Below are 27,586 nucleotides of genomic sequence, written 5' to 3'. Positions count from 1 at the left end.
CAGTATTAATTAAGCTATGTACGTAAGTGTATATTTATTAATTAAGCTATGTAAGTATAGTGTATATTTATTTTTATTTTGCTAACCTGTGGAAAATATTTTCCAATTTTCACATATCAATGAACTTTGTTAATTAGTAATTTAATAAAGTGTAAATTTGTGATCTTTACTTTTATTGCCTGTGGTAATATTCCTCCTATTTTCCGATATTAGAATCACCATTTAATAGAATTAAAATTTGATTCACAAACGTATTCATAATGACTGGCACTTACCACATATTTTATTATTATTATTATCATTAGCCATATGGTGCAAGGAAGCCTGTGGCTTATGCTGCACCAGCCAAAAAAAAAAAAAATTTCTGAATTACCCTGAGAGAGGGAGGGGGAGAGAGAGAGAGAGAGAGAGAGAGAGAGAGAGAGAGAGAGAGAGAGAGAGAGAGAGAGAGGGAGGGAGGGAGAGAGAGAGTAGAAGGGAATCACCAAGAAAAAGAATGATGATGATATCCAGCTCAGGACCCTGGTTGTGTCAAGCCCATACTCACCAGATGTGAGCCCCTGGGGTATAGTCAACAGTATTTTATTATGGAGAGTCCATCGTAAAGTGATTTGATCATACAGTGAACTAATCATAAAGTGGGGGGTCCACTGTACTTCTTTCAAATGCATCCCAAAAAATTTCTTCATGTATGAATGTAGATGCAGAAGAATATCTATTTAGTTTGTTTTAACCTGAACAGGGTCAACAGTTGTACCCTTCATTTTTATTTTACTAATTTTATCCCATTTATTCTAGTGTCAACTTAAGTAAAGAAGTCTTTGCTACTTTTTTCTTCATTGCTTGAGAGTCTTCTCGTAATGTCACTTCAATTGCCCAGCCCTCTTTGTAAATTAATTACAGACGAATTTACACATACTGTAGTTTTCTATATTCGCTGATAATTTATATGCATTCCATGTTTTTCTTCTCTGCCATTAACCTCATCAGTTCTTCCAATATTCATTTAGAACTAAGCTCTTCCCATTGAGAATTTGGAAAACATTATTAGTTGGACCTACCAAATAGAAATTAAAAATTGTTTGAGACCATTGCAGTCACCTTTATGAAAGAAAAATCCCATCCTATTGCATCTTTAAGAAATACCACATCGGTACACTGTAATCACTGCCACCTAGTATATTGTTTTATTTTCAGATTCTTAATGCACGAGGAGTCACTTCTGATAATCAGATCAAAAATATTGCTTTTCTCATTATCTCTTTAACATGCTGGTGCAGAAATCAGTTATCCACTAAATCCAGGTAATTCTTGATGCTACATAACTAACCAGCCCGCAAGTTCCAGTGATTACCTGGAAAGTTGAAATATCACATTACACAACATTTTGATTTACTAGTTTACTCTATTTGTCTGTATAGTTATTTGTTATATATATATATATATATATATATATATATATATATATATAATCTTTTATGAAATAATAATGGAAAGGTAGGCCCCAGGTCAGATTAATGCCATCAAATTATTGATTAAACATTACATCAGTCTGTAAAATAATTACTATAGTAAGAGTATATTAAGTAAAATAGAAGTATTCAAAGTGAACCTTTAGGCCAAAAGAGCAGATGTATGATAAGACTTTAGCATGATGATTTAGATGAAACAAAGTGTGCCATTAGGCCAAAAGAACCAATAAAGGCTAAGATAGCATGAGTTAGTTTAATTATTGATAATAGGATATATTGAATGGTACGTTGATGAGGGCTAGCATTTAAAAAGTGTGTGTGTGTGTGTGTGTGTGTGTGTGTGTGTGTGTGTGTGTGTGTGTGTGTGTGTGTGTGTGTGTGTGTGTGTGTGTTATTTATTAAACTGGGTTCCAGCCAGCCTTCTGGCAACTCCACCCCTATTTACAACACCGTACAATATAGCACTCCATAAAATACAGTGAAGTTACGTTAGCTGTACTTGTCTTACCTGAACTATACACTTCCTCCATAATTTGCCACAGAACAGTTTGAAAAACTCCAATCAGTCAAATTGTAGTAATACCTGTCTCCTCTGAAAGAGCTTTTTTCAACTGTATTTCAAACAGTTGAAATGCATGCAGACTGTCCTTTTATTTTATTGGAATTTCCTCACTACCATCCTCCAATCTGCCCAAACATGGCAATTGATACACACTAGTCATTTCTCAAGTCTGCCTACTCATTGCATGCATAAAAAACATGTTTCTGATCTTCCAGTGCTCCACATGTGCACGTAAACCTCTAATTCGAAGTTCACTCAGTTTTGCAAAAAATGATCCATGACCTGTAATGAGAAATGTTGTTTGTAAGTTTGGATTGAACCAATTGGGTTGTCATCTGCCTTTATGGTCTACAGCTGGAAAGAATTTTTTTGTTATCCTTCCTTGAGTACTGCAGTTCCATCTTTCCTGACAGCAACCCATCTTTCTTATAGCTTACATCCACCTGTGTTATTATATTTATCTTTTCATACTGCACTCCCCTCCCACACATGGTAACCCATCACTTTGAAAATTAAAAATAAATCTAACGGTAGCCATCCTATCATCACCTGCAGAGCATCATTGACACTGTTCTACAAGCCATTGTCATTTTTAGTAACATTTAATGTTGAATTGCGAACAACTTTCTCACATTTCCTTTTTGTATTTCACAGTCAATCCATAGATGAGCTCCATAACTCACTATTGGCAAAAAGACAGAATTGTAAAATGGGTCTAGCACCCTTTTTACAATTGTGATCCCAGTCCTTTCTAATCACCCTAGCAATAAGTCAAACGTAATGACAGATTTTTTTTCTGATGTAAATGATATGGAATACAAAACCTAGATACACGCACACTTGATAAGTACCTGTTCAAAATGATAGTTTTGCTTTTTTTTGTTAAATACAGTGATCTACATATACTTAACCACCAACTTAGCTCCACTAGCACCCAATTCGATGTTTCCTCTAGTTGTAATTGAGAATTTACTCCACCAACAAGACTAGATCATACACATTGACACATCTTCAAATTCTCACAATAACCAATCATAATGCCATAAGTGGGACATTCACATATAACTACCCTACTTACACTCCTTGCTGAAGATTTAACTACTGTCAGTTATAGAAGTCCCTTATTACAAGTAAAGATCTAATGACTGCAGCTTTCATTGCAGAGCATCATAAGAACACTGTCCTACTGTGTCATATCAAATGCTTTGGCAAAATCAATGAATATTTCAAAGCAACATTTCTTTGTACAATTATGATTTTGTTTCAAATTCATCTATTGTCTCTACTGTTCTCCCAACTCCACTAATCACTTGGAGCTCTTTGACTTCCTCTCTTTGCAACTTGACTTTCTCCAGTCCAACTTTCCTAACAGTGAGGTAATTTTCCTTGGTGATTTTAATGTTCACAACTCCAGCTGGCTTCCATTTTCTAGTCACACTGACCCAGCTGGTCGAGATGCTGAGGCTTTTGCAATTACTAATGACCTTGCACAGATTGTTCATTCATTTACCTACAAGAATACCGGACAAACCTAACCATAAAGCCAACACACTTCATCTTTTTCTAACAAACAACCCTTCTAAGTACACAGTCAAAGTGAGTGATCCTTTAGGTACCTCAGATCACAACTTGGTGATTGTCTCTTCTCCAATGGAGCCTTTATCTCATGGCTATTCCCAACATTGTATTGTTTGGCATTACAAGAATGCAAAATGGGATGACCTGCGAGATTTCTTTTCCTTCGTCGGATTACTGTTTCAAAACTTCTGATGTCAGCGTATGCTCAGATCATGTCAGTGAAATTATTCTTGTAGGAATGGAATCCTTTATTCCACACTCCACTTTTAAATCTCGTCCTTTATCTAAAGCTTGGTTTTCCAATAAATGTGCTAAGGCTGTTCAAGAGAAGAACATTGCATATTGTAACTGGCTTGTTTCCAATTCTTCATTTTCATTTTCTGCCTACACCAAAGCTTGCAACAATTGTAAAGCAGTTATTAATCAGTCCAAACTAGATTTTGAACGGGCTAAGAGTAGAAAACTTGTCTCTTGCCAAAGCTATTGGCCACAACTTTTGCCCATCTCTGTTCCCACCTCTGTCAAAAACCAGATGGTTCTATGGTCACTTCAGCCAAGGATAAAGCTGACCTGCTAGCATCCCATTTTTCTTCCAACTCATGTATTAATGATCTTGGTAAAACACCTCCCACCATTCCCAACATGCTCCATTCAATGCCTCCTGTGGTCTTTCATCAAAAGAATGTCAGAAGGATTTTGATGAATCTTGATGCTAAGAAAGCCAGGTCCTGATTGTATTTCTCCACTTGTTCTCAAAACCTGTGCTCCTGAACTTACTCCCATTTTTTGCCACCTTTTTTCACTTTTTTATTCCAAAGGTGTTTTTCCTTTTGCTTGGAAATTTGCTCATATCCAGCCAGTTCCTAAAAAGGGTGACAAATCCCTTCCATCCAATTATCATCCTATTGCAATTACTTCTACTCTTTCTAAAGTAATGGAGAAATCAATTAACTGCCAACTCTTAAACTACCTAGAAACCTTCTGTCTGATCAACGATCACCAGTATGGATTCCATTAGTGTCGATCCACTGGTGATATTCTTGCTTATGTTACTCATTTATTGACAAATTCAATGGAAAAGTTCGGTGAAACACAAGCAGTTGCTCTTGACATCTCAAAGGCTTTCAATCATGTTTGGCATAAACAAGCTTCCATCTTAAAGGTAAGGTAAACTGTAGCCATTACCAACCCACTGCAGGATATAAGCCTTCTCAACAATTTATGCTGAGGGAAAATTGACCATAATCTGCCACTCTGGTCCAGTGTGAGTTGGCAGATCGACCGTATTTAGCAGTGAGGGGCTTGAACCCCGGTCTACTCAGAGCATGTGCTACTACACTCATGCTCTTAACCACTCAGCTGTGGAGGCCGTCTTATGGCCATAAGAGCTTCCATCTTATAATTTGCCAACTGTTTTTTGTAATTGGTTATCCAGTTTTCTCTCTGATTGCTCACTGAGGGTGATGGTAGATGGCTCTCCATCTAACTTCTCCACTAATGCTGGTGTCTCCCTTGGTTCAGTTCTTTCCCCCACTCTTTTGCTATTGTATATTCTTGACCTTCCATTGACTGGAAATCCTACCCATAGTTTTGCCGATGATAGCACATCGCATTCCACTTTCCATTTTGAGAAACCTTGCCCTGCTCAATCAGCTTCAACTTCTCAAATATCTGTTAAGGATATCTCAAATATCCTTAAGTGCCGATCTCCAGTGGGGCAAAGACAACTTAGTTGATTTCAATTCTTCTGAAACTCAGTCTTGTCTTATATCTCGCAAAAAGGATTCTTCTGCTCCTATGCCTATCTTTGGTGACACTCCGATTTCCAGGCAAAATGATATTTCTTTTGGGGATTACCCTGACTTCTAATCTCTCTCTTGGCACAAGCACATTACAAATATTGCTTCCTCTGCATCTAAAAAACTTGGTTTCTCATTTTTGCTCTCAGCGTTACTTTTTTTCCAAACAGCTGTTCACTCTGTACAAATCGCAAATCCATCCTACCAGGGAATATTGTTCCCACATTTGGGGCAGTGCCCCAAAACCTCTCTCAGGCTTCTAGATTCCATTCAGAAGAGGGCAGTTAGGTTAATTAATGACTCATCTCTAACAGAGTCTGTCCACTCGCTGTCTCATAGACATACTGTTTCTGCTATATGCCTCTTCTACAGATACTTCCATGGACACTGTTCTTCTGAATTTGCTTCTATAATTCCCGGTGTCTCTTTCAAAACAGTCCGAACACGTGCTGCCACCAGCTAACACCCACTTACTGTCCAACTTCAAACTCACAGAAACAACTTTTCATCTTCCTCATTTATTCATTCAACTGCCATTTTCTGGAACAACCTTCCTTCATACATATTTCCTGAAAATTACAGTCTACAAAAGTTCAAGTCTAATATCAACAAATATCTTCTTTCGTCTTCTCACCCTCCAACCCAAGCATGGTACTAAGTACTATAGGTTCTAATACCTCTTGTGTTTGATGTTTTCATAAAAAAAAAAAAAAAAATGAACAATTTATTTTAGTCTTTCTAGTGCATAATTGGTACATTTCCCTACTATAAAGCCATGCCGAACCTCAGACAACTGGGTGGTGTCTTTGAGAACAGAAAAGTGACTTCCCACAGAAGCACGAATTCTATCTGATGGCAGCCTTTCATAGGTCCTTCCTACTCCACTTAAAAGTGCAACTGGATGATATGAATCCACTCAATCCTCTGGCTTTGATGGAAACTTAAATATCAATTTTAATAGAGCCTCCTTCCAAGGGGATGGAAACGTTCCCTCCTTGAGGCACACATTGAACATACCAAATGAGATGGGATTATTTTGAAGCTACGTTTTATCACCTCTCCCTCTATCAAGTCCATTTCAGGACATTTTATTTCTTATTGTCCTTATTACATTCTCTAGTTCCTCCATAGTGAAGTCTTGTTCCTCACATTGATAATCATCATTCAGCCTTTTAATCAGCTTCTGTCCCTTTTGAACCTCATCATAACATCCTTCCCAAATTTTGTCTTCCACCAGATGGTCTAAAATTAACTGAACACTTGCTCTCCAAGTTTGGGCCATCACACCATTTACTGTGATTGAATATGCCGAATCTCTAGTGGGATTTTTTAGTTTTCCAGTACTTAATTTATATATCAGACTCCAGGCAGTCACTGTTACCACTCTGCCTTACATGCTTTTTCCAAATATGATATTTTTCTTTTGAAATAGTACATATATATATATTCTTTTAACCCATTGATACTCAATTCTTAAAATTGCCTGCTGCTCTCCACTGCAATGTTTACTGCATTGATATGCTTTCCTTGCTCTGTTAGTTTCTTTCCACAATTGTGTCAGTTCCAGTGACCATCACTTCACTGGTGCATGCTTATTCTGGCACCTCTTCATTGACATTACTGATGTTTCACTTTAGCCATCTTTGTATCAGAATAACATCATCAGTGTTAGCATTAGCATTAGCATTAGCATTAGTAGAGGCATATGATGCAAGAAAGCAAGCTTATTCAGCATCAGCCAAAAAAAAAAAAAAAAAAAAAAAACCACTCCCATTTCACCCCTCCGTTCGTTCGAAATACCTGTCCAGTTGAGCTTTAAATTTGTTTAGGCTATCAACTTCAACAACAAGTGATGGAAGTCGGTTCCACCAACCAACCACCCGCTGGCCAAAGGCAAATTTCCGCACATCTATCCGACATCCGTCCTTCCTCAATTTGAATTTATGCCCTCTGAGGTGATTATTCTGAGCAAGATGAAGAATCCCATTGGCATTGAGCATGCTCAAACCATTCAAAGCCTTATACACCTCTATCAGATCACCTCGCCGGTGCCTAGTCTCCAAACTCTGTAATTTGCAAAATTTAAGCCTTTCTTCGTAAGAGCAACCCTTTGTTCCATTTACTAATCTTGTTGCCCTTCTCTGTACCCGTTCCAGCAGCTCTACATCCTTCTTGAAATGAGGCCTCCAGACCTGTATACAGTACTCAAGATGTGGCCTAACCATTGCCTTATACAAGGGAATAATCACCTCCTTATCCCTGCTAGAAAAATTCCTGTATATCATTGACAAGACACCATGAGCTACTCTTGCAGCTCGTCTGCACTGCTCAGAGAACTTCATATCTGCCTGCACAATTACCCCCAGGTCCTTTTCATTCTCCACCACTGTCAGTGTAGTACCGCAGAGTTGATACGTTGCTCTGGGGTTACTGTTTCCCATATGTAGTACTTTACATTTGTCAATGTTAAACTTCATTTGCCACCTCTCAGCCCATCTGTTCAACCTTTCCAGATCCTGTTGCAGCAGCATAGCGTCAGTAGTGTCCTTAACGACCCTGCCAACCTTTGTATCATCTGCAAACTTGGACATTAAACTTGATATCCCATCATCAATATCATTCATAAACACCGAAAACAACAACGGACCCAACACTGAACCTTGAGGAACTCCACTAATAACATTAGTCCACGTTGAGCAGTGTCCATTGATTACCACTCTCTGTCTTCTGCCACTCAACCATCCCCTTATCCATAGCAGCAATTTGCCTCCAATGCCACACTGCTCCAATTTGTGCAGCAGTCTTCCATGTGCAACAGTATCGAAAGCCTTTCTAAGATCTAAATATATAATATCAAAGTTATTCCCTGCATCCAGTTCTTTTGTGACTACATCATAGTATCCAATCAAATTGGTCAGGCAAGACCTGCCCTTAACAAAACCATGCTGCGTCTGAGCTATAACGGAATTCTTGTCTAGATGATCCTGGAGTGCTTCTTTAACCAGTGCCTCCATTAATTTACCTGGAACAGAAGTTAAACTAACAGGTGTATAATTACTTGTGTCAGCCTTTGATCCTCCTTTGTGAATTGGGGTTACATTTGCACATCTCCAGTCCATGGGTATCTCCCCTGAGTCCAAAGAAGCTCTCATAATTATGGCTAGGGGTTTGCATACTTCCTTTGCTGCCTCCTTTAATATAACTGGATAGATCCCATCCACCCCAGGTGCCTTTTTTATGTTTATCCTCAACAATCTCTCCTCCACTTTCCTCTCAGTTATTACAAAATCATCCAGCTCACTGCCAATGTTTACTTTACCTACATCATTCTCCTTCCTGAATAACTCCTCATGCGTGAATGTAGATGCAAAATACTCGTTTAGATTGTTAGCCACCTGAGCAGGATCCTCAACTGTTGAACCATCAATATCCAGTGGACCAATCTGATTCATCCCTTTCCTTCTCAAGTTCAAGTATGTAAAGAACTCTTTTCTGTTTTTCTTTGCATCCTTTGCCAATGATTTTTCGTAGTCTGCCTTTGCCTGCCTAATCTCCTTTGTGACTTGGTTACAGACCAACTTATATCTATCATAGGCTTCCATGTCACCCATTAATTTGTATGTATCCCATGCATTTTTCTTCTCTGCCACATGTCTCATTAGTTCATCTGACAACCATTTAGGCCTAAACCTTGAACAATATTTCTTAGTTGGTATGTAAAGCCTGGTAGCCTCCAAGATTAGTTCCTTGAATGCTTCCCATTTTGAGTTTGCTGTTGGTAACATCATCAGTTGGTCCCACTGCACAGAATTTAAATACTGTCTCAGACCATCATAGTCTCCTTTACGAAAACAAAAACCCTTCCCTTTACCTCTGATGGTAGTTACCTCCTTGAGTAAATCCCACCTCAACACACTGTGATCACTGCCACCTAGTGGTTCATTTATCTGCAGGTTCTTAATGCATGAAGAATCACTACTGATAATCAGTTCAAGAGTATTGCTCCCTCTTGTTGCCTCACGAACATGCTGATGTAGAAAACAATCATCCAATAAATCCACAAAAGCCTTGCTAGTGTGCGAGTGACCAACCCACAAATTCCAGTCAATATCTGGGAAATTAAAATCCCCCATTATAAGACTCTCTGATTTACTGGCCCACTCTATTTCCCTGTACAATATCTTATTATACTCATCAGAGTCATTAGGCCTATAACACACTCCTACTCTCAATTTTGATTTCCCTATGCTTATGTCACACCAAACTGACTCGACACTGCCCTGTCCATCGATGTCGACTGGCTTCACTTCCTTGGACTTTATGTGTTTCTTAATTAATAGCATAACCCCTCCTCCCCTCCTGTCCTGTCTATCCCCCCTCGACGTGGGCACCTGTACGTGGTGAGGGGACCTCTCAGTGACGCTGCTGGACTTCCAGACTAGCATCACTGGGATCCAACGCCCACAGCCTAGGTTCCAGGCTTACATCAATGGAATCCGGCGTGTTTGCCGTGCGCTGCGACCCGTGGAAATTCGGAAAGGGGGATCCTGGTGGTTGAGGGGCCCAGCTTCAATACACCACTTTGGCCCCTGCTTCGACAAGACGGGTGGTCCTGGAAGGCCCGGCTAGGATCAATCGGCTAGTAGGCTCGCCTGCGAGGGTCAACCGTGTCAATGCCACGCCCCTACCCTCATGGTCCGAGGGACAGGATTCAGGCTGGCGGCGGTGCGGGTATAGTGTCTGGGTAGCCCTGGCGTCCCACTCCCGAGCGCATTTATTGCATGCCGGGTAGTGGGCGTCCCTTTGGGCTCTGTGGTGGGTGGGGAGCCCGGGCACTGAACAACTAAAAAATCTCTATGAATCCTGATAAACTTACTCCTTCAGGGGCCCCAACCCGGTCCCTATCTGAAAATTTAGACAGTGAAGCAGATAGCATTATTGCTACAAAGAGGCAGCGAACAGAAATATCATCAGGGCCTGTTCCAAGATTTTTAATAATTCATTCTACCACAGAAAAACCGATTGGCAAAATGTCGCCCTTCTTCATACAGAAAGGGTTAGATGGGTTAGTAGGTTCACCCAAGTCAGTTAAGAGGCTCCGTTCTGGAGACCTCTTAATCGAAACCAAAACTGACAGGCAATCTGAGCAGCTACTCCGTGCAACATCAATCGGAGGAATACCCATAACAGTAACACCACATAGAACACTAAACTCATCGAGAGGTGTTATTTCAGAATGGGACCTTCTCGACGTAACCGAGGAGGAAATCTGCTTGGAACTGAAACCTCAGGGAGTTATAGCCGTCAAGAGAATTAGTGCGCGTAGGGATGGGAAACTTGTTAAAACCAGGAGTGTTATCCTGACTTTTAACTCTCCCAAACCTCCTGATGAGATTAAAGCTGGCTACATCAACTGTCCAGTGCGTCCATATGTTCCAAACCCTTTACGGTGTTTTAAATGCCAGAAATATGGACATTCTCAAATGGCCTGCCGCGGAGTCCTTGCATGCGCCCGATGTGGCGCAAAGGACCACGAAACAACATCATGTTCAGCCGCAAAACCCACCTGTATTAATTGTGAAGGCGAACATCCGGCCTATTCACGAGCATGCCAGAGGTGGAAAGAAGAAAAAGAAATTCAACGGCTGAAGGCAGAGCTAAACATATCGTATCAGGAGGCAAGGAAAGCAGTGAAACCTCTCAACATCAAAAAACCTACCTACGCCCAGAAGGTAGCAGGGAGATGTTCCGTCGGAACTCAGACGGACATGTCCATCCCCCCAAAAGAATCATTTACCCCTATCGCACGTTATCTCTTAAGCTCCCAAAAACCTGCACAAAAGGACCAATCAGCTGCCACTCCTATATCAGTACCTCCTAATGCTCCACAAATAACAAAAGCAATCACGAAAGAAAAGAATAAGAAAGGTGAAATACCACCTACAACCCAAGAAAACATGGATGTAGAGCAGAAGGAGGTACAAGAAGACTCAGTCTTGGAGCTCTTTGCTGAGGAGGAAATGGACACTGGACAGCGTCCGTACTTCCCCAGGAAGGATAAATCCAGGACTGAAAAAGGTAAGCCCTCAGCACCTCGGAAGCCGCCTGATGGACCCACCAAGCCAAAATAATGGCTAAATTCCTACAGTGGAACTGTCGTGGATTCCGGCGAAACAATGATGACATCAAGGCCCTTCTGCAAAAGCATGAGCCAGTCGGCTTTTGCTTACAAGAGACATACCTGAAGGCAAATGAAAACGCTTCGCTTCGTAACACCACTATCATTCGAAAAGACAGAAGTGACGATGGACCTGCTCATGGGGGTGTTGCTATAATTCTGGGCAACCATACCCCATATCAAACTATTGCGCTCACCACCAACATAGAAGCGGTAGCGGTTCGCCTTACGGTAGGTTTTTTAATAACAGTCTGCTCAGTTTATTTACCACCAGGGGCTGATATCTCCCAGACGGACCTTGATGATCTCATTGTGCAGCTGCCTACTCCTGTATTACTCCTGGGCGATTTTAATGGACATAACACCCTGTGGGGTAGTGCAAATGTTAACAGAAGGGGACGTGTCATAGAGCATATGCTCAATGACAATGACCTATCCCTCCTAAATGTGGGAAGTAACACCTTTTTCCACATGCCTACCCGTACGTTCTCTGCTATCGACCTGTCTATATGCTCCCCCTCTCTCCTTCCTTCAATCAACTGGGAGGTAGAGGAGAATCTTTATGGAAGTGATCACTTCCCCGTGATAACCAGCTTACTTAAAGGGATGCCATGCTCACCTTTTAGGTTACCGCGATGGAAGATTGATCAGGCTGACTGGAACACCTTTCAACACCTGGTAGACTTTAACATCAGTACAGTCAGTCGGGAGTCTATCAATGATGCAGTGGCGTACATCACAGAAAGAATTGTCCATGCAGCTGCAGCTACAATTCCGAAAACATCTAACCGGTTTCCACCATTTCCAAAACCTTGGTGGAGTACTGAATGCACAGCAGCAAAAAAGGCACAAAATAAAGCTTGGGGGATATTCCGACGATATCCTACCACAGCCAATCTCTTAGCCTTCAAACGTGCACGCGCGAAAGCGCGATATATTCGTCGTCAGAGCCAAAAGGAATCGTGGGTCCGCTTTACATCCACCATTTCCCAGTCAACCAGCAGTAAAGCTATATGGGACAAAATCCGGAAAATGAAGGGTAAATATACATCGCACCCTTCATCGGTCCTGGAGTATAATGGATGCGTTATTGCAGATCCAACTGCAATAGCCAATGCACTTGGGGAGACCTTTTCTGCCATCTCGTCAACATCTGGTTACTCCTCAGAATTTCTGGTCTGGAAAGATAAATGTGAAAAACAGCCAATAAACTTTAAATCAAGAAGGTCTCATCCCTATAACGGGCCCTTTACCACGGAAGAGTTAGAAACAGCTCTAACTCTTACCAAGGCAAGTGCTGCCGGACCAGATCTTATCCATTATGATATGATCAAACATCTGTCTGCAAAATCCATGGACCAACTGCTTTTTCTATATAACAGAATATTTAAAGAAGAGCAGTTTCCGGATTCCTGGCATAAGGCAATCGTGCTAGCCTTTCCTAAACCAGGAAAGGATCCCAAAATCCCAACGAACTACCGTCCTATTGCTCTGACTAGCTGTCTGTGCAAAATTCTGGAGAGAATGGTCAATGCCCGCCTTATCTGGTATTTGGAGTCTAATGGGTTTCTCTCCAGATTTCAGTGCGGCTTCCGTAGGAATAGGTCAACTTTGGACCACTTAATCAGGCTCGAAACTTCCATTCGAGATGCCTTTTTAAAACGAGAACACCTGGTGTCAGTGTTCTTCGATATGGAAAAAGCTTATGACACAACTTGGAGATTTGGAATTTTAAAAGACATCTACAGCATCGGCCTTAGAGGTAATCTCCCCAATTTTATTAAAAACTTTTTATGTCACCGATCTTTCCAAGTCCGTGTAGGATCTACTCTCTCTCGCTCTTTTATCCAAGAGGAGGGAGTACCTCAAGGATCCGTTTTAAGTGTTACGCTTTTTGCCATTAAAGTGAATTCCGTCACAGAACAACTTCCTCCAACTGTAAACTGTGCCCTCTATGTTGACGATTTTAGCGTATTCTGTCATTCCTGCAACATGAGGGTAATTGAGAGGCAACTGCAACGTACCATTGACCATTTGAACTCATGGGCAACGAATAACGGGTTCAGGTTCTCTGCACAAAAGACTGTTTGCATGCATTTTTGCAGAAAGCGCAATCTTCACCCTGAACCTGAACTGAGGCTTGGACAAAATGCAATCCCAGTAGTACCTGAGACTAGATTTTTGGGGCTTATATTCGATAAAAAGCTGACCTTTCTGGAACACATCCGTCAACTACGTGCGAAGTGCACGAGAGGTTTGAACATCCTACGTGCAATCTCCTCACATTCCTGGGGCGCTGACCGGTGTACCCTTTTGCGCCTCTATCGTGCACTCGTACGATCTAAGTTAGATTACGGGTGCCAGGTATACGCATCCTCTAGACTCAGCGTACTCCGATGGCTGGATCCCATCCACCATCAGGCTATCCGTATTGCCACAGGAGCATTTCGAACTTCTCCTGTCCATAGCCTCTATGTCGAAGCGAATGAGCCCTCGTTATCACTTCGTAGGAAACAGTTGTCTCTACAGTATGCTTTGAAACTGAAATCCCTGCCAGACCATCCGACGTGGACATCCGTTTTTGAGCCACGTTGGGAAAATCTGTATAACATTCGCCAGACTGCCAATCAACCATTCGGTATTCGTATCCAAAGGCTTCTCAACGATTTGAACATCACGTTAGACAATGTTGCCCCATCACCAGGGCAACCTTTTCCACCCTGGCATGCTCGTGTCCCAAACTGCAACTTCTCCCTTAACATCTGGAGAAAGGACAATACTTCGTCCACCGTCTACCTGCAGCTCTTTTTAGCTGATCGCTCCGAACATGCTGACTTCTTGCCCATCTACACAGATGGCTCGAGGTCAGAAATGTCTGTTGGATCTGCAGCTGTTTTCCCAGATGCCACGGTATCTGAGCAGATCTCCAACGAATGCAGTGTGTTCACTGCAGAGCTGCATGCGGTTGAGCTAGCCTTAGATCGCATACGAACCACCCACCACAAAAAATATATTATATATACCGATTCTCTGAGTTCATTGCAGGCTTTATCATCGATGAGGTTTAACCCTCATCCTGTCCTCACTCGGATACAGCAGAAGCTGCACTTCCTTGTACAATCTCGATTTGATGTTCGTTTCTGCTGGATCCCAGGCCACATTGGGATCTCAGGAAATGATTTGGCAGACACTGCAGCCAAATCAGCAAACCTATTTAACTCTTGCCTGTTAGTCCCCTATACAGACTACAGGTCGGTAATTCGAAAGAAACTTGTATCCCAATGGCAACACTCATGGCATGGACAGATTACAAACAAGTTATATGAGATTAAGCCTGTAATTGAACATTGGCAGTCTAGTCTGCGCAGGAACCGAAAAGAGGAAGTTGTTCTATCTCGACTCCGCATAGGACATTGTCACTTGACACACTGCTATTTGCTGAGGGCAGACGATCGTCCTATGTGCAGAAATTGTGACACCATTTTAACAGTCCGTCATATTTTAATTGAATGTCCGTCCTTTTATAATGACCGCCGTTTATGTTTTAGCCATCTGTCCGAACCTTATACACTCAGACAGGTTTTATCGGACAATGACAACGTGTCAGCTATTTTTAAGTTTTTACAACTTATTAATCTAAATAATTCTATCTAAAATATTTTTATCGTTTTATGCTATATGAACGATTTATGTCGTATATTATTTTACAATAATATACAAATAATTTTAATATTATAGTTTTATATTCTACAACCTTTTGACTTGGCGCATTATAGCCTTAGATGCTAATGCGCCATAAAACCCTAAAACAAACAAACAAACAAACCTGTCTATCCTTTCTATACACATTGTATTCCCCAAATTCCAGTTCCGCATTACTTATATCTGTGTGACACCACGTCTCTGATATCCCAACAATATCTGCCTTTGATGTTTTGAGCAATACCTCAAATTCATCAAATTTATTTACCAAACTCCTAGCATTGGTGTACACGCAGGTATACATGCACCTGTTTCTATTCTTAGCTACCCTAACACAACCCATGTGTTTACTTGTACCGCAATGACTACCAGCAGTCTCTGAAATATCCTGCATCTTGTTTTTCAGACTTCTGCTCATTTCAATAGAAGCAGTGCAAGAATCACTTCCATCTCTGCCAGTGGCTACTGTTAATCTATTAGTCCTTGTATCCCCCCCAACTAGCAGTTTTCCGACCCACCTAACACTGCCTCGACAGCATCAGCAAAAATTCTTGCACCCTTTCTATTTAAGTGTATCCCATCCCTGTAGAAGCAATCTCTCCTGTTAACAAGTACAGTCCAGGCTGAAAAAAATTCTACCCCTTGAGCCTTGCACAATCCCTCCAGGGTCGAATTGATCGACAAGGCTCTCATCATATACTCCCTCCTATCGTGTCTGGGCAGAATTGCAGACACTTTCAAGTTCAACCCTAATTCACGGCTTTTTTCCAACAGTGATCTGTACTTGCTAAGTAATTCTGCCGGTCTCCTACTCTTAATATCATTGGTGCCAACGTGTACAACTATATCACCTTTTGTGCCCTTAAAAGATGATATCCGCTCTACAACGTCATCAACCTTTGCCCCTGGCAGACATACCCTGGTCCTATTCCACCTATCCTTTTTACAAAGCATGTTCCCCGTTTCCCTGACAATAGAGTCACCAACAACTACTAGTTCCTGTGGGACCAGCGCATTCTGCCTAGGGGGCTGCTTCTGTGTTGCCTGATGACCAAGTGCAAGCTCTGGCGTTGATGTGGGCAGCTGAGAGCTTGATGGGCCCCTCAATTTATTTCCTTCGAGGGCATCCACCCTGTCCTTCAAGCTCTCATAAAGGCCCATAACAACGCTGAGTTGTCGCCTGATTTCCTTGCACTCCTTACATCGTGCACACACAAAGACATCCCCCTTGGCAGTATCATGTCCCGTACCCGATTGCTCCGCAAACATCAAGCAAACAGTGCATTTTAATAGACTGTGATTCAGAGGGCAACTGCCCCCCTCAGTTCTCCCCTGAACCACAGCACTCCCATTAGCTTGAGCCTTTTGCTTTGCTGCTCTGGTCAGAGTCATGATTCCAATTTAATTCAATAAAATTCAAAACAAAAATTAAATGCTTAAGTTATATCCCAAAACAGTTATGTTATATATATATTTTTTTCGGTATCTAGTGTTTTCTAGGAGTTCCCTTTATACAACTTCCGTATCACGTGTACCACTATAGTTATGTATTAATTATTTGTTACGATTAAGTCGTTATATATATTTATAGAGTTAAAAATACAATTTAACTGACAATAAAGTTTATCAAGATTAATAGATTTACTGATTAATTGACAATATTATATTATGAACTATACTACACTAAGCTTATGCTATCGTGTAAAAATGGCGGGAAATCACGAACGGTATTTCTACGGACTCGTAAGTATTGATTAGCTTCCAAATCTCGCTATCTCAATTTAGAATAAACTAAGGATCCTGACTAGGTCTATAATCTACTTATAGAAGATAATTTGATATAACAATTGGTTAATAAATCGACTAAATTTGGTTAAAAAAAAAAAGGACTTCTCGTTCAATTTGTGACACGTGGATTTGATACCGTTACCGATACTAAGTAATATCTACAAAATCTCTGTCTAAGTTAAACTTTAAACTAAGTATCGTAACTAGGAATATAAAGCTACTCTAGAAAATAAGTTAATATGACAATTTAAACTAATAAAGCAGAAAATAAATCAAGAAAAACTTCTCTGTCTGAAGAGCTTTAAGGAGCAACGGCTGAACAGGCTAACCTCGCACCCAGACTTTCATAGTTTTCTTTTAAGCTTTCTTACAGTATGCTTCAACAATCATTTCTAGTCTATGAGGCTGAGTTCCTGAAGTGTTTATGATGAAAAGACTATGAATCATGGTGTGTATTACATATAACTACTAAACATGTAAAATGTGTATATGTAACTACTAAACATCAGTAATGTTTAGTAGTTACATATAACTACTAAACATTACTGATGTTTCACTTTAGCCATCTTTGTATCAGAATAACATCATCAGTGTTCATTGTTCTCATTGTATCTACCACAGAGTTTGTACTTAATGCACATAAGTGAGAATAAAAAGATTCCAGTTTGCACTGCTGAAGGAGAATCTGTGCAATTGACATGATATATAGCTTTGTTGTTTAAATCCTTTTTCCTCTAAATTGAACAAAATTACCCAATGATCACTAGTGACCCAGTCAGGCTCTTTTGACCAATTACTGATAAGATGCAATCCACTCAATGTACTGAAAATAACATTTATATTTGACATAGATGTTATCGTCATCTGTGTACATTTCAAAAGGTTGTGTAGTTTAATGTTTGTTCTGCACAACTACATTCCAGTGGTTTAGAACTTCCTTCAGTTGACCACCTCTTTCATACTTTAGATATTACTTGGCTAAGTGCCTAAGAGTATGATGGATTTCTACTACCAAGGTAGTTTTAATGCATCATTTTAAATATCTCTCATATTGAGAATACCTTCACAATGAGTTGCTATGGTATTGCACTACATTGAATAAGTAACACTTAACCTATGGAGAAGGGTTTGGTGTTGGGTCCATTGTTGTTTTGTATATTTATCAATGATATTGATGAAGGTATATCAGTCTTAATGTCCAAGTTTGCAGATGATACAATGGTTGGCAGGGTTGTTAATGACAGTAATGACAGTATGCTACTGCAACAGGATCTAGAAAAATTGGACAGATTGGCCGAGAAGTTGGACTGAGTCAGGCCATGCCTTGAGTACTGCATACAGGTCTGGAAGCCTCATTTTAGAAAGGATGTAGAGTTGCTAGAACAAGTACAGAGAAGGGCAACAACAACACTGGTGAAGGGAACAAAGGAGTGTTCTCAAGAAAAAAGGCTTAAGTTCTGAAAATTGCAGCTTCTGGAGACTTCTGCAGCTTCTGCAAGGCAATCTGATTGAGGTGTATAAGGCCTTGAATGGATTCAGCAGGCTCAGTGCTGATGGGATTCTTCCTCTTCCTCAGGTTATAAACCTAAGAGGGCATAGATTCAAAGTAAGGAAAGACACTTGTAGAATAACCCCAGGGGCTCACATCTGGTGAGTATGGGCTTGGCACACCCAGGATCCTGAGCTGGATATCATCATTCTTCTCTTTCTTGGTGATTCTTTTCTACTTCTGACTCTTGTTTTTTTCTCTCTCTCTCTTTCTCTCTCAGGGTAATTCAGCTTTTTTTTTTGGCTGGTGAAGCATAAGCCTTAGGCTTCCTTGCACCATATGGCTAATAATAATAATAATAGATGTGTGGAAGTTTGCCTTTAGTCAGCAGGTAGTTGATTGCTGGAACAAACTTCCGTCTGTTGTTTTGGAAGTTGATTGCTTAAATAAATTCAAGGCAGAAGTTTACAAACATTTGGAATGAATGGATCAGTGAAATGGAAAGTTTTTTTTTTTTTTTTTTTTTTTTTTTTGGCTGATGCTGTATAAGCTTTTTTTCTTGCATCATGTGCCTCTACTAATGCTAAAAGACTATTGTTGCTTATTCTTGATGAATATTACCATCCAGATGGAACCGTTTCAAGGCTTTTTGGCCCCTATTTGGTGGATGAATAGATACCCATTGTTGCAATAGTGACAATCCAGTTATGCAGTATAACTCCACAATATGAGAGATGCCTGATGTGTGTATGGTTTAATCTAAGATTAAACCATTACACGTGGTTGCATAGTGTGCATGGATTAATCTAAGATAAAACCACAGAAGTTAAACTAAGGGATCTGTAATTACTCTTTTCGTCCCTTTAATCCCCTTTGTGCATTGGGGATAATTTGCATATATCCAGTCCATGGGGACCTCTCCTAATCCAATGATGCTCTCATAATTATGACTAAAGGTTTGCTTATTTCCTTTAGTCATAATTATATTAACTGGATAAATCACATCCACCCCAAGTGCCTTTCTTATGTTTGACTTAAACAATTTCTCCCACACTTTGCTATCAGTTATTACGAAATCATTTAGTTCCCTGTTAAAGTTTGATAAACTTCTCTCTACTTCCCTAGAGAATTTCACATGAGTGAATGTAGATGCAAAATACTCATTCAGTTTGTCAGATACCTGAGGAGAATCAACAGCAGTTCAACCGTTAATATCAAATGGTCAGTTTGATTCATCCCCTTCATTCTAGAGTTCACAAAAGTGGATTGTTTGTTATTTGTTTGTTTGTTTGTTATTTGGTTTTTAGGAGCATTAGCAACCAAGGCCATATTGCTCCGGGGATATGCGGTGGTCATTCCCTGAGCTTTCCGCATCTTCCGTATTTGGTGGTGACGGGCTCGAACCCCGGTCTAATCAAGAAGCGTGTGCTACGCACTGCTGCTCCTTCCCACCTGGCTACGGAGGCGCCCACAAAAGTGGAGGAGCCTTTGCTGTTTTCTTTGCATCCTTTGCCAAAGATTTCTCATAATCTGCCTTCACTTTCCTAACCTCCTATTTGACTTGATTACAGACTAGTTTATATCTACCATAGGCTTCTGTGGAACCTGATAATTTATATGCATCCAATGCATTTTTCTTATCTCCCATGAGTATCGTTAGTTCATCAGACAGCTATTTAGGACTAACAGTATTTCTTTGTTGGCATGAAAAACCAAGTAGCTTCCAAGACTAATTCTTTGAATGCTTCCCATTTAGAATTGCTGTTGGTAACATCATCGGTTAGTTCCACAGTATAGAATTTAAAAACTGTCTGAGACTACCATAGCACCTTTACAAAAACAAAAACCCTTCACTTTTCTCCTGATCATAGTTACACATTTAAGTAAATTCCACTTCTGTACATGTGATCATTTCTGCTACCTAGTAGTTCATTTATTTCCAGATCCTTAATGCATGAATAATCACTGATGATAATCAGATCAAGAGTATTACTAGCTCTGGTTGCATCTCAAACATGTTGATGTAGAAGACAATCATCCAATAAATCCACAAAATCCTTGCTAGTGTGCGAGTGACCAATCGAAAAAATCCCAAGTTTCAGTCTATCTGAGAAGTTAAAATCCCTCATAAGACATTCTGATTTACTGGCCCTCTCTATCTCTCTGTTTTCAGTTGTTCTTTGTACTCATCAGAATCATTAGGTCTATAACACACTCATACTCTCATTTTTGCTTTCCCAGTGCTTACATCACACCAAACTGACTCACCATTGTACTGTCCACTCATGAACTACATGGACTGCCTTAGATTTTGTGTGTTTCTTAACTAACAGCATAACCCCTACTCCCTTCCTTTCCTATGTATCCTTTCTGTACACATTGTACTCCCCAAATTAAAATTCCTTGTATCTTGTGTGACACCATGTCTCTGAAATTCCAACAATATCTGCATTTGACGTCTAGACCAGCACTTCAAATTCATGAAATTTATTTTCTATACTCCTAGAATTGTTGTACATGCAATTATGATTTTGCATACTTGCATGCCTTTCTTATGTTTAAAATCAACAGTTTCTGCTCCACTTTGCTCTCAGTTATTACATGATTTTGTAATAACTGAAAGCAAAGTAGAAGAGAAATTGTAGCTAATCATAAAAAAGGCACCTGGGATGAATAGGATCTATCCAATTATATTAAAGGAGGTGGCAAAGGAAATAAGCAAACCCTTAGCCATAATTATGAGAGCTACCTTGGACTCGGGAGGTAGCCATTGATAGTAGATGTGCAAATGTGGCCCCAATTCACAAAGGAGGATCAAAGGGTGACACAAGTATTTACAGACCTGTTAGTTTAACTTCTGTTCTGGGGAAATTAATGGAGACACTGGTCAAAGAAGCACTGCAGGATCATCTAGACAAAACTTTAATTATAGTTCCAACACAGCACGGGTTTGTTAAGGAGAAGTCTTGTCTGACCAATTTGATTGGTTACTATGATGTGGTCACAAAGCAACTGGATGCAAAGAAAAATTTTGATATCATATATTTGGATCTTAGGAAAGCTTCTGATAGTGTTGCATGTGGTAGACTACTGTACAAATAATGGTAGTGTGACTTTGGGGGCAAAGAAGACATAAAGTGGTAATCAATGTACACTGCTCTTCATGGACTAATGTTATCAGTGGAGTCCCCCAGGGTTCAGTGTTGGGACCATTAGTGTTTTCCATATTTATTAATGATATTGATGAAGGTATTTCAGGCTTAATGTCTAAGTTTGCAGATGATATGTAGGTTGACAGGGTTGTTAATGACAGTACACTTCTGCAACAGGATCTAGAAAAGTTGAGCAGATGGGCTGTGAGGTGGCAACTGAAGTTTAACATCGACAAATATAAAGTACTGCATATAGGTAGCAGTAACCCAAAAGTAATGTATCATCTGTGTGGTACTACAGTCAGGGTGGTCAACAATGAAAAGAATCCGGGGGTAATTGTGCAGTCAGATATGAAGTTTTCTGAGCAGTGTAGATAATCTGCAAGAGTAGCTCAAGATAGTCTATAAGAGTAGCTCAAGATTGTTTATAAAAGTAGCTCATGGTATCTTGTCAGTGATACACAGGAGTTTTTCTAGCAGGGATAAGGAGGTGATTATCCCCTTGTATAAGGCAGTGGTCAGGCCCCACCTTGAGTACTGTATACAGGTCTGGAGGCCTCATTTTAGGAAGGATGTAGAGCTGCTGGAATGAGTACAGAGAAGGGCAACAACATTAGTGAATGAAACAAAGGGTTGCTCTTACAAAGAAAGGCTTAAGTAATGCAAATTACAGTGTCTGGACACTAGGCACCTAGTCTGCTAGGTGATCAGATTGAGGTGTATAAGGCCTTGAATGTTTTAAGCAAGCTAAATGCTGATGGGATTCTTCCTCTTGCCCAGTTAATTGCCTCAGGGGACATAGTTCAAATTGAGATAAGAAAGTTGTAGAATAGATATGTGGAAATTTGCCTTTAGCCAGCGAGTGGTTGATTTCTGGAACAAACTTCCATCTGTCGTTGTAGAAGCGGATAGCTTAAATAAATTCAAGGCAGAACTAGACAAACTTTTGGAGGGAATGGATGGGTGAAATGGGAAAGTTTTTTTTTTCTGGCCGATGCCGTATAAGCTTGCTTTCTTGCATCGTATGCCTCTACTAATGCTAAAATGCTAATCTGTTCTTACTCTTGGTTACCCTAATACAGCCCTTGTATTTACTTGTTCCATGATGACTCCCAGTAGTAAATGAAATTCCCAGACCTTGCTTTCTGGACTGATGCTCAATCAAATAGAAGCAGTGCAAGAATTACTTTCACCTCTGCCTGCGGCTATTATTAATCTATTAGTCTCTGAATCCCCCCCAAGCTAGCAGTTTTTCAATCCAATTAGCACTGCTTCGATAGTAAGAGCACATATGATTATGCTCTTTCTATTTAATTGTATCCCATCCCTGTAGAAGCAGTCCCTTCTGTTAATAAGCACAGACCACGCTGAGAAAAATTCTAACCCATGAGCCTTGCACAATCTTTCCAGGGCCGAATTGATTAATAAGACTCATCATATACCTGTTGTGTCTGGGGAGTTGTAGAGACTTTCAAATTTTACTCTAACTCGTGACTTTTTTTCAACATTAACTTGTACTTGTTAAGTAAGTGTGCAGATCTTTCTCTTAATATCATTAGTTGTAACGTATACAACAATATCACCTTTTTTTTTTTTTTTTGCCTTTAAAAGATATCTGTTCTACATGTCATCAACCACTTTTTCTCCTGGCAGACATACTCTGATCCTATTACACCACCAATAGGAGCAATATATTGTTACTAACAATATATTTCCTGTTTCCATGACAATAGTCACCAACAACAACTAGCTCCAGTGGGATTCTGTCTTGGGGATTGCCACTGTGTTGTCTGATGATCAAGTGCAAGCTCTGGCTTTGATGTTGGCAGCTGAGAGCTTGATGGACCCGAAGTTAAATCTTCGAGGGCATCCACCCTATTCTTTAAGCTTTCATAAAGGCCCCTAACAACACTGAATTGGTGCCTAACAGTCACATTCTTTACATGAAGCATAATAAAAACATCCCCCTTGGCAATATCATGTCCCATTCCCATTCGAGGTGGTAAATTATAATTTAATCCTTTGGATAAAAGTGAAATCTGGTCCTGCGATAGTGTACACGAGGAAAGATTTGTAACCTGTTGATATGTCGGTTCATTGGATACTGGGTGAGGGGGTGTTCGTGAACTAGCCGACATATTCTGTGGTAGTGCGTTATGTGTCTGTGGGGGGGGTGTCACCCAACTCACCCAACATGCGAATTCTAACACATTGTCGCGAGCTTGCGACCAAGTTCACACGAGTTGGGTGAAACCCCCCCACAGACACATAACGCACTACCACAGAATATGTCGGCAAGTTCACGAACACCCCCTCACCCAGTATCCAATGAACCGACATATCAACAGGTTACAAATCTTTCCTCGTGTACACTATCGCAGGACCAGATTTCACTTTTATCCAAAGGATTAAATTATAATTTACCACCTCGAAAGCTGCCAAAAAAACAATGCGTAATTGATATTGAATTTGGACTTCGTAGTGTTCCACAAAAAGAAGTATTTATTCAACAAGTTAACCAAGTAGTGAATAACATAAAAGAAACGCGACTTCCTAAATTGAATACACATGACAGTTCAGCTTTACGAGAACTTCGAGAAAATAAGGACATTATTATACAGAGGGCAGATAAAGGAGATACAGTGGTAATACTAGATAAACATGATTATATTAATAAGTTAGATTCAGTTGTATCTGATACCTCCACTTATTGTGAAGTGGACCTGACACTGTTTACCAATTTGGTAAATCAATACAATAAAACGTTAACCACATATCGTAAAAATGACTACATTACTATGGTTCAGTTGAAGGAATTGAAGTCCAGAACATACAATATTCCTGCACTTTTTGGTCAGGTAAAATTACACAAGCCTGGATTTCCGATTCGACCTATTGTTTCCTACAGGAACTCGGCATTTTCAGCCTTAGCCACACATGTATATAACATTATAAAACCTTTTAGACAGGTTATACAATTTGGGATTAAGAATTACGATACATTATTTAATAATCTTAAAGACTGTAGACTCGGCGACAATGACAATTTATTCTCATTAGATGTTACCTCATTATATACGAATGTAAACGTTGAATACACATTAGATATTATTTGGGATATGTTAAATAAAAACTCGACACCGATTAATTATACGAAGCTGCCTATAAAGGAGATTTTTCACTTAATTAAACTATTAGTTGAGGCTAACTACATCACCTTTCGAGACAAGGTGTACAAACAAATTTTTGGATTACCAATGGGTTTGAGCCTGAGTGGCTTAATGTCAGAGATCTATCTCTCAACGATTGAGCAGATACATTTGACACCTTTTCGTCCCCGTATCACATACTATGGGAGGTATTTAGACGATGTTCTAGTTATTACCGATAGTAGTACTATCCAAGACATTTTACATTCGTTTAATAATATTCATTCTAGACTCAAATTTACATTGGAAAGGGAAGATACGGATACTAAGTCATTAAACTTTCTAAATTTCACGCTTACCCGGGACTCGAAAAAAATACAATTTAGCATCTATCGAAAACCCACAAACACCGGTATGCTTCTACATTATAATAGCTACCACCCGTTCACCTACAAAAGATCGATTATCTTTAATCAATTTCTAAATGCCTATAAATATTCAACGACGGATTCTGCTTTAGACTCAGAAATACAAATATTAACTAGCAGATTCTTGAACAGGGGTTATCCCATTAACACAATAAATCGAATTAGGGTACAAGCTAAGGATAGGATACAAAATACTGCACCAATCAACAATAGTAATATCAAAAAATACTTTATTTCTGTCCCATATGTTGAACAGTGGCACAAACAGCTTAACAGATTCTTTAAAGATACCGAATTTAAAATTATAGCTAGGCCTATACGGAAGTTACACACTATACTGAACAATCGCTCGGTTCTTTCGGCGTTCGCAACACAAATTAATGATCTAGTATACAACATTTCTTGCGGTGATTGCGACTAGTCTTATCAGGTTTCGACGCGGTTTTCTCTTAATATCCGTGTAAATCAACACGAAGCCTCAGTTCGTGCTTCTCATTCAGCAGCGTCAGAATTAGCCTTTCATGCCATTAACGAAAAACATACTTTTTTATTTAACGAGGCCAAAATACTTAACGTTCAACGTAATTATACGCGACTATTAATTGCAGAAACCGTTGAAATTAAATTACACGAGAATTCTGTTAATGTTCGGCGGCCATATTTGATCTCCGATGCGTGGACCTTTACGCGCATGCGCGAAGACACATAATCACTATTTAAGTTGCAGGTTTAGCCTGATTCGGTAATTTTCATTCCTGTGATCACGACAGTCGGTCGAAAAGCATTGTCAGCTTCAGGAAGGAAAATCGTTTTGAATATTTTCGTTAGATTCTTTTAATTGCGTTAATTTGAATTTTAATTGTTTTGAATTGATTTTGAATTGTGTTAAATTGATTATTTAATTATTTATATTTTACTTTAATTATTTATATTTTACTTTAATGTACCGGTAAGTTGTCGATTTTTTCGTTTTAATTTCTGGAGGGTATCATACGGAAGTGTTCCACGTACTATATTGAGGTAAACTCCTCTTATTAATTTACTAATAATATTATTATTGTATATCATCATTATGCCCATCATAACTTTGAAAGACATTCATAGTGCATGTTGGAACAAATTGCTCAGTTTCTTCCATCATTCCTGCATTTTTTCCATTCAAGCAATTGCCAGATAAATTTCTGGAGATTAATGAATAGTTTCATCAGCAAAGTGGTAGTATTTCATGGGATGGTGAGAGTCATTTGCCAATTAGTATTGCCTAGTGACACTGAGAGTTAGCATTCCTCTGTGTGGTGTTGACACTACAGTTCAATTCCCTACTTATGTTTGTATACCCAGGGCTACTAGAGGTCACACCACTGTGAGGGTGCAAGTAGAGATTTTAGTTTCCAGACGAGTTTACTGAAATTTCATTAATTTGACTAGTAAATATCAATTCCAATTTGATCAGTTTGATTTAAAAAATTTGTGAACAGTTTGATTTTGGAGCACCAAAGAACAAAAAAAAAACACTGACAATCATAGTGATCCTTATGCATTTTCTAGTGGAAAATAGCCAGTGCTGTCTATAAAATAAAATATATTAATATCAGTAAAGATTTTTTTTTTTTTAATGTTTGTACCACATCAGATCGCCATAAATAAATTTTTATTATAGAGAATCTGTTTGAAAAAGTAATAATATATGCTTTATAACCCAAAAAAATTGTTTGGTCATTAATGTATTTCTATTACTTTTTATTTCTAGGGATACCATTATTAATTGTTAGCATATCTGCTGCTGTCAAGCCAGATGGATTTGGAGGAAGGCTTTAGTGAGTATTCTATATGTACATATTTTATAGAGAGTTGAAATAAAAAAGACTATTTGGAGATTACTTAAAGTACACAAGGCTAGCTGAGACATTTCATCTCCTTTGCAAATTGTGCTTCTGAGTGGTATGTACTTGGTGTTGTGGGTTGAAATTGAAAGTGTTTGCAATTCTGCCCAGACACAATAGGAGAGAGTATATGATGAGAGCCTTGTCGATCAGTTCGGTCCTGGAAAGATTGTGCAAGGCTCAAAGGATAGAATTTTTCTCAGCCTGGTCTGTGCTTGTTAACAGGAGAGGCTGCTTTTACAGGGGTGGGATATACTTAAATAAAAAGGGTGCAAGATTATTTGCTGATGCTATCGAGGCAGTGTTAGGTGGGTCACTGTAGCCGCTGGCAGAGGTGAAAGTGATTCTTGCACTGCTTCTATTGGAATGAGCAGCAGCCTGGAAAACAAGATGCAGGGGATTTCAG

The 27,586-nt window shown here is 39.6% G+C and overlaps 1 protein-coding gene across 1 annotated transcript in view; it reads left to right on the top strand.

Annotated features, from left to right (window-relative positions):
• LOC150074959 (adhesion G protein-coupled receptor L1-like) overlaps positions 1–27,586 on the top strand; it is a 267,365-nt gene that overhangs the window by 206,830 nt on the left and 32,949 nt on the right. Inside the window, exon 13 of the mRNA XM_090389003.1 lies at positions 27,048–27,114. Within this exon, the coding sequence (XP_090245129.1) occupies positions 27,048–27,114 (67 nt within the window). The remainder of the gene's footprint in view (positions 1–27,047; positions 27,115–27,586) is intronic.

Source organism: Mastigoproctus giganteus, chromosome 14, assembly GCF_048544385.1.
Source record: "Mastigoproctus giganteus isolate SK-2022 chromosome 14, ASM4854438v1, whole genome shotgun sequence".
Classification (NCBI taxonomy): Eukaryota; Metazoa; Arthropoda; class Arachnida; order Uropygi; family Thelyphonidae; genus Mastigoproctus; species Mastigoproctus giganteus.
Note: the sequence above shows the minus strand (reverse complement) of the source record. Positions and strands in the feature narration are given on the sequence as shown.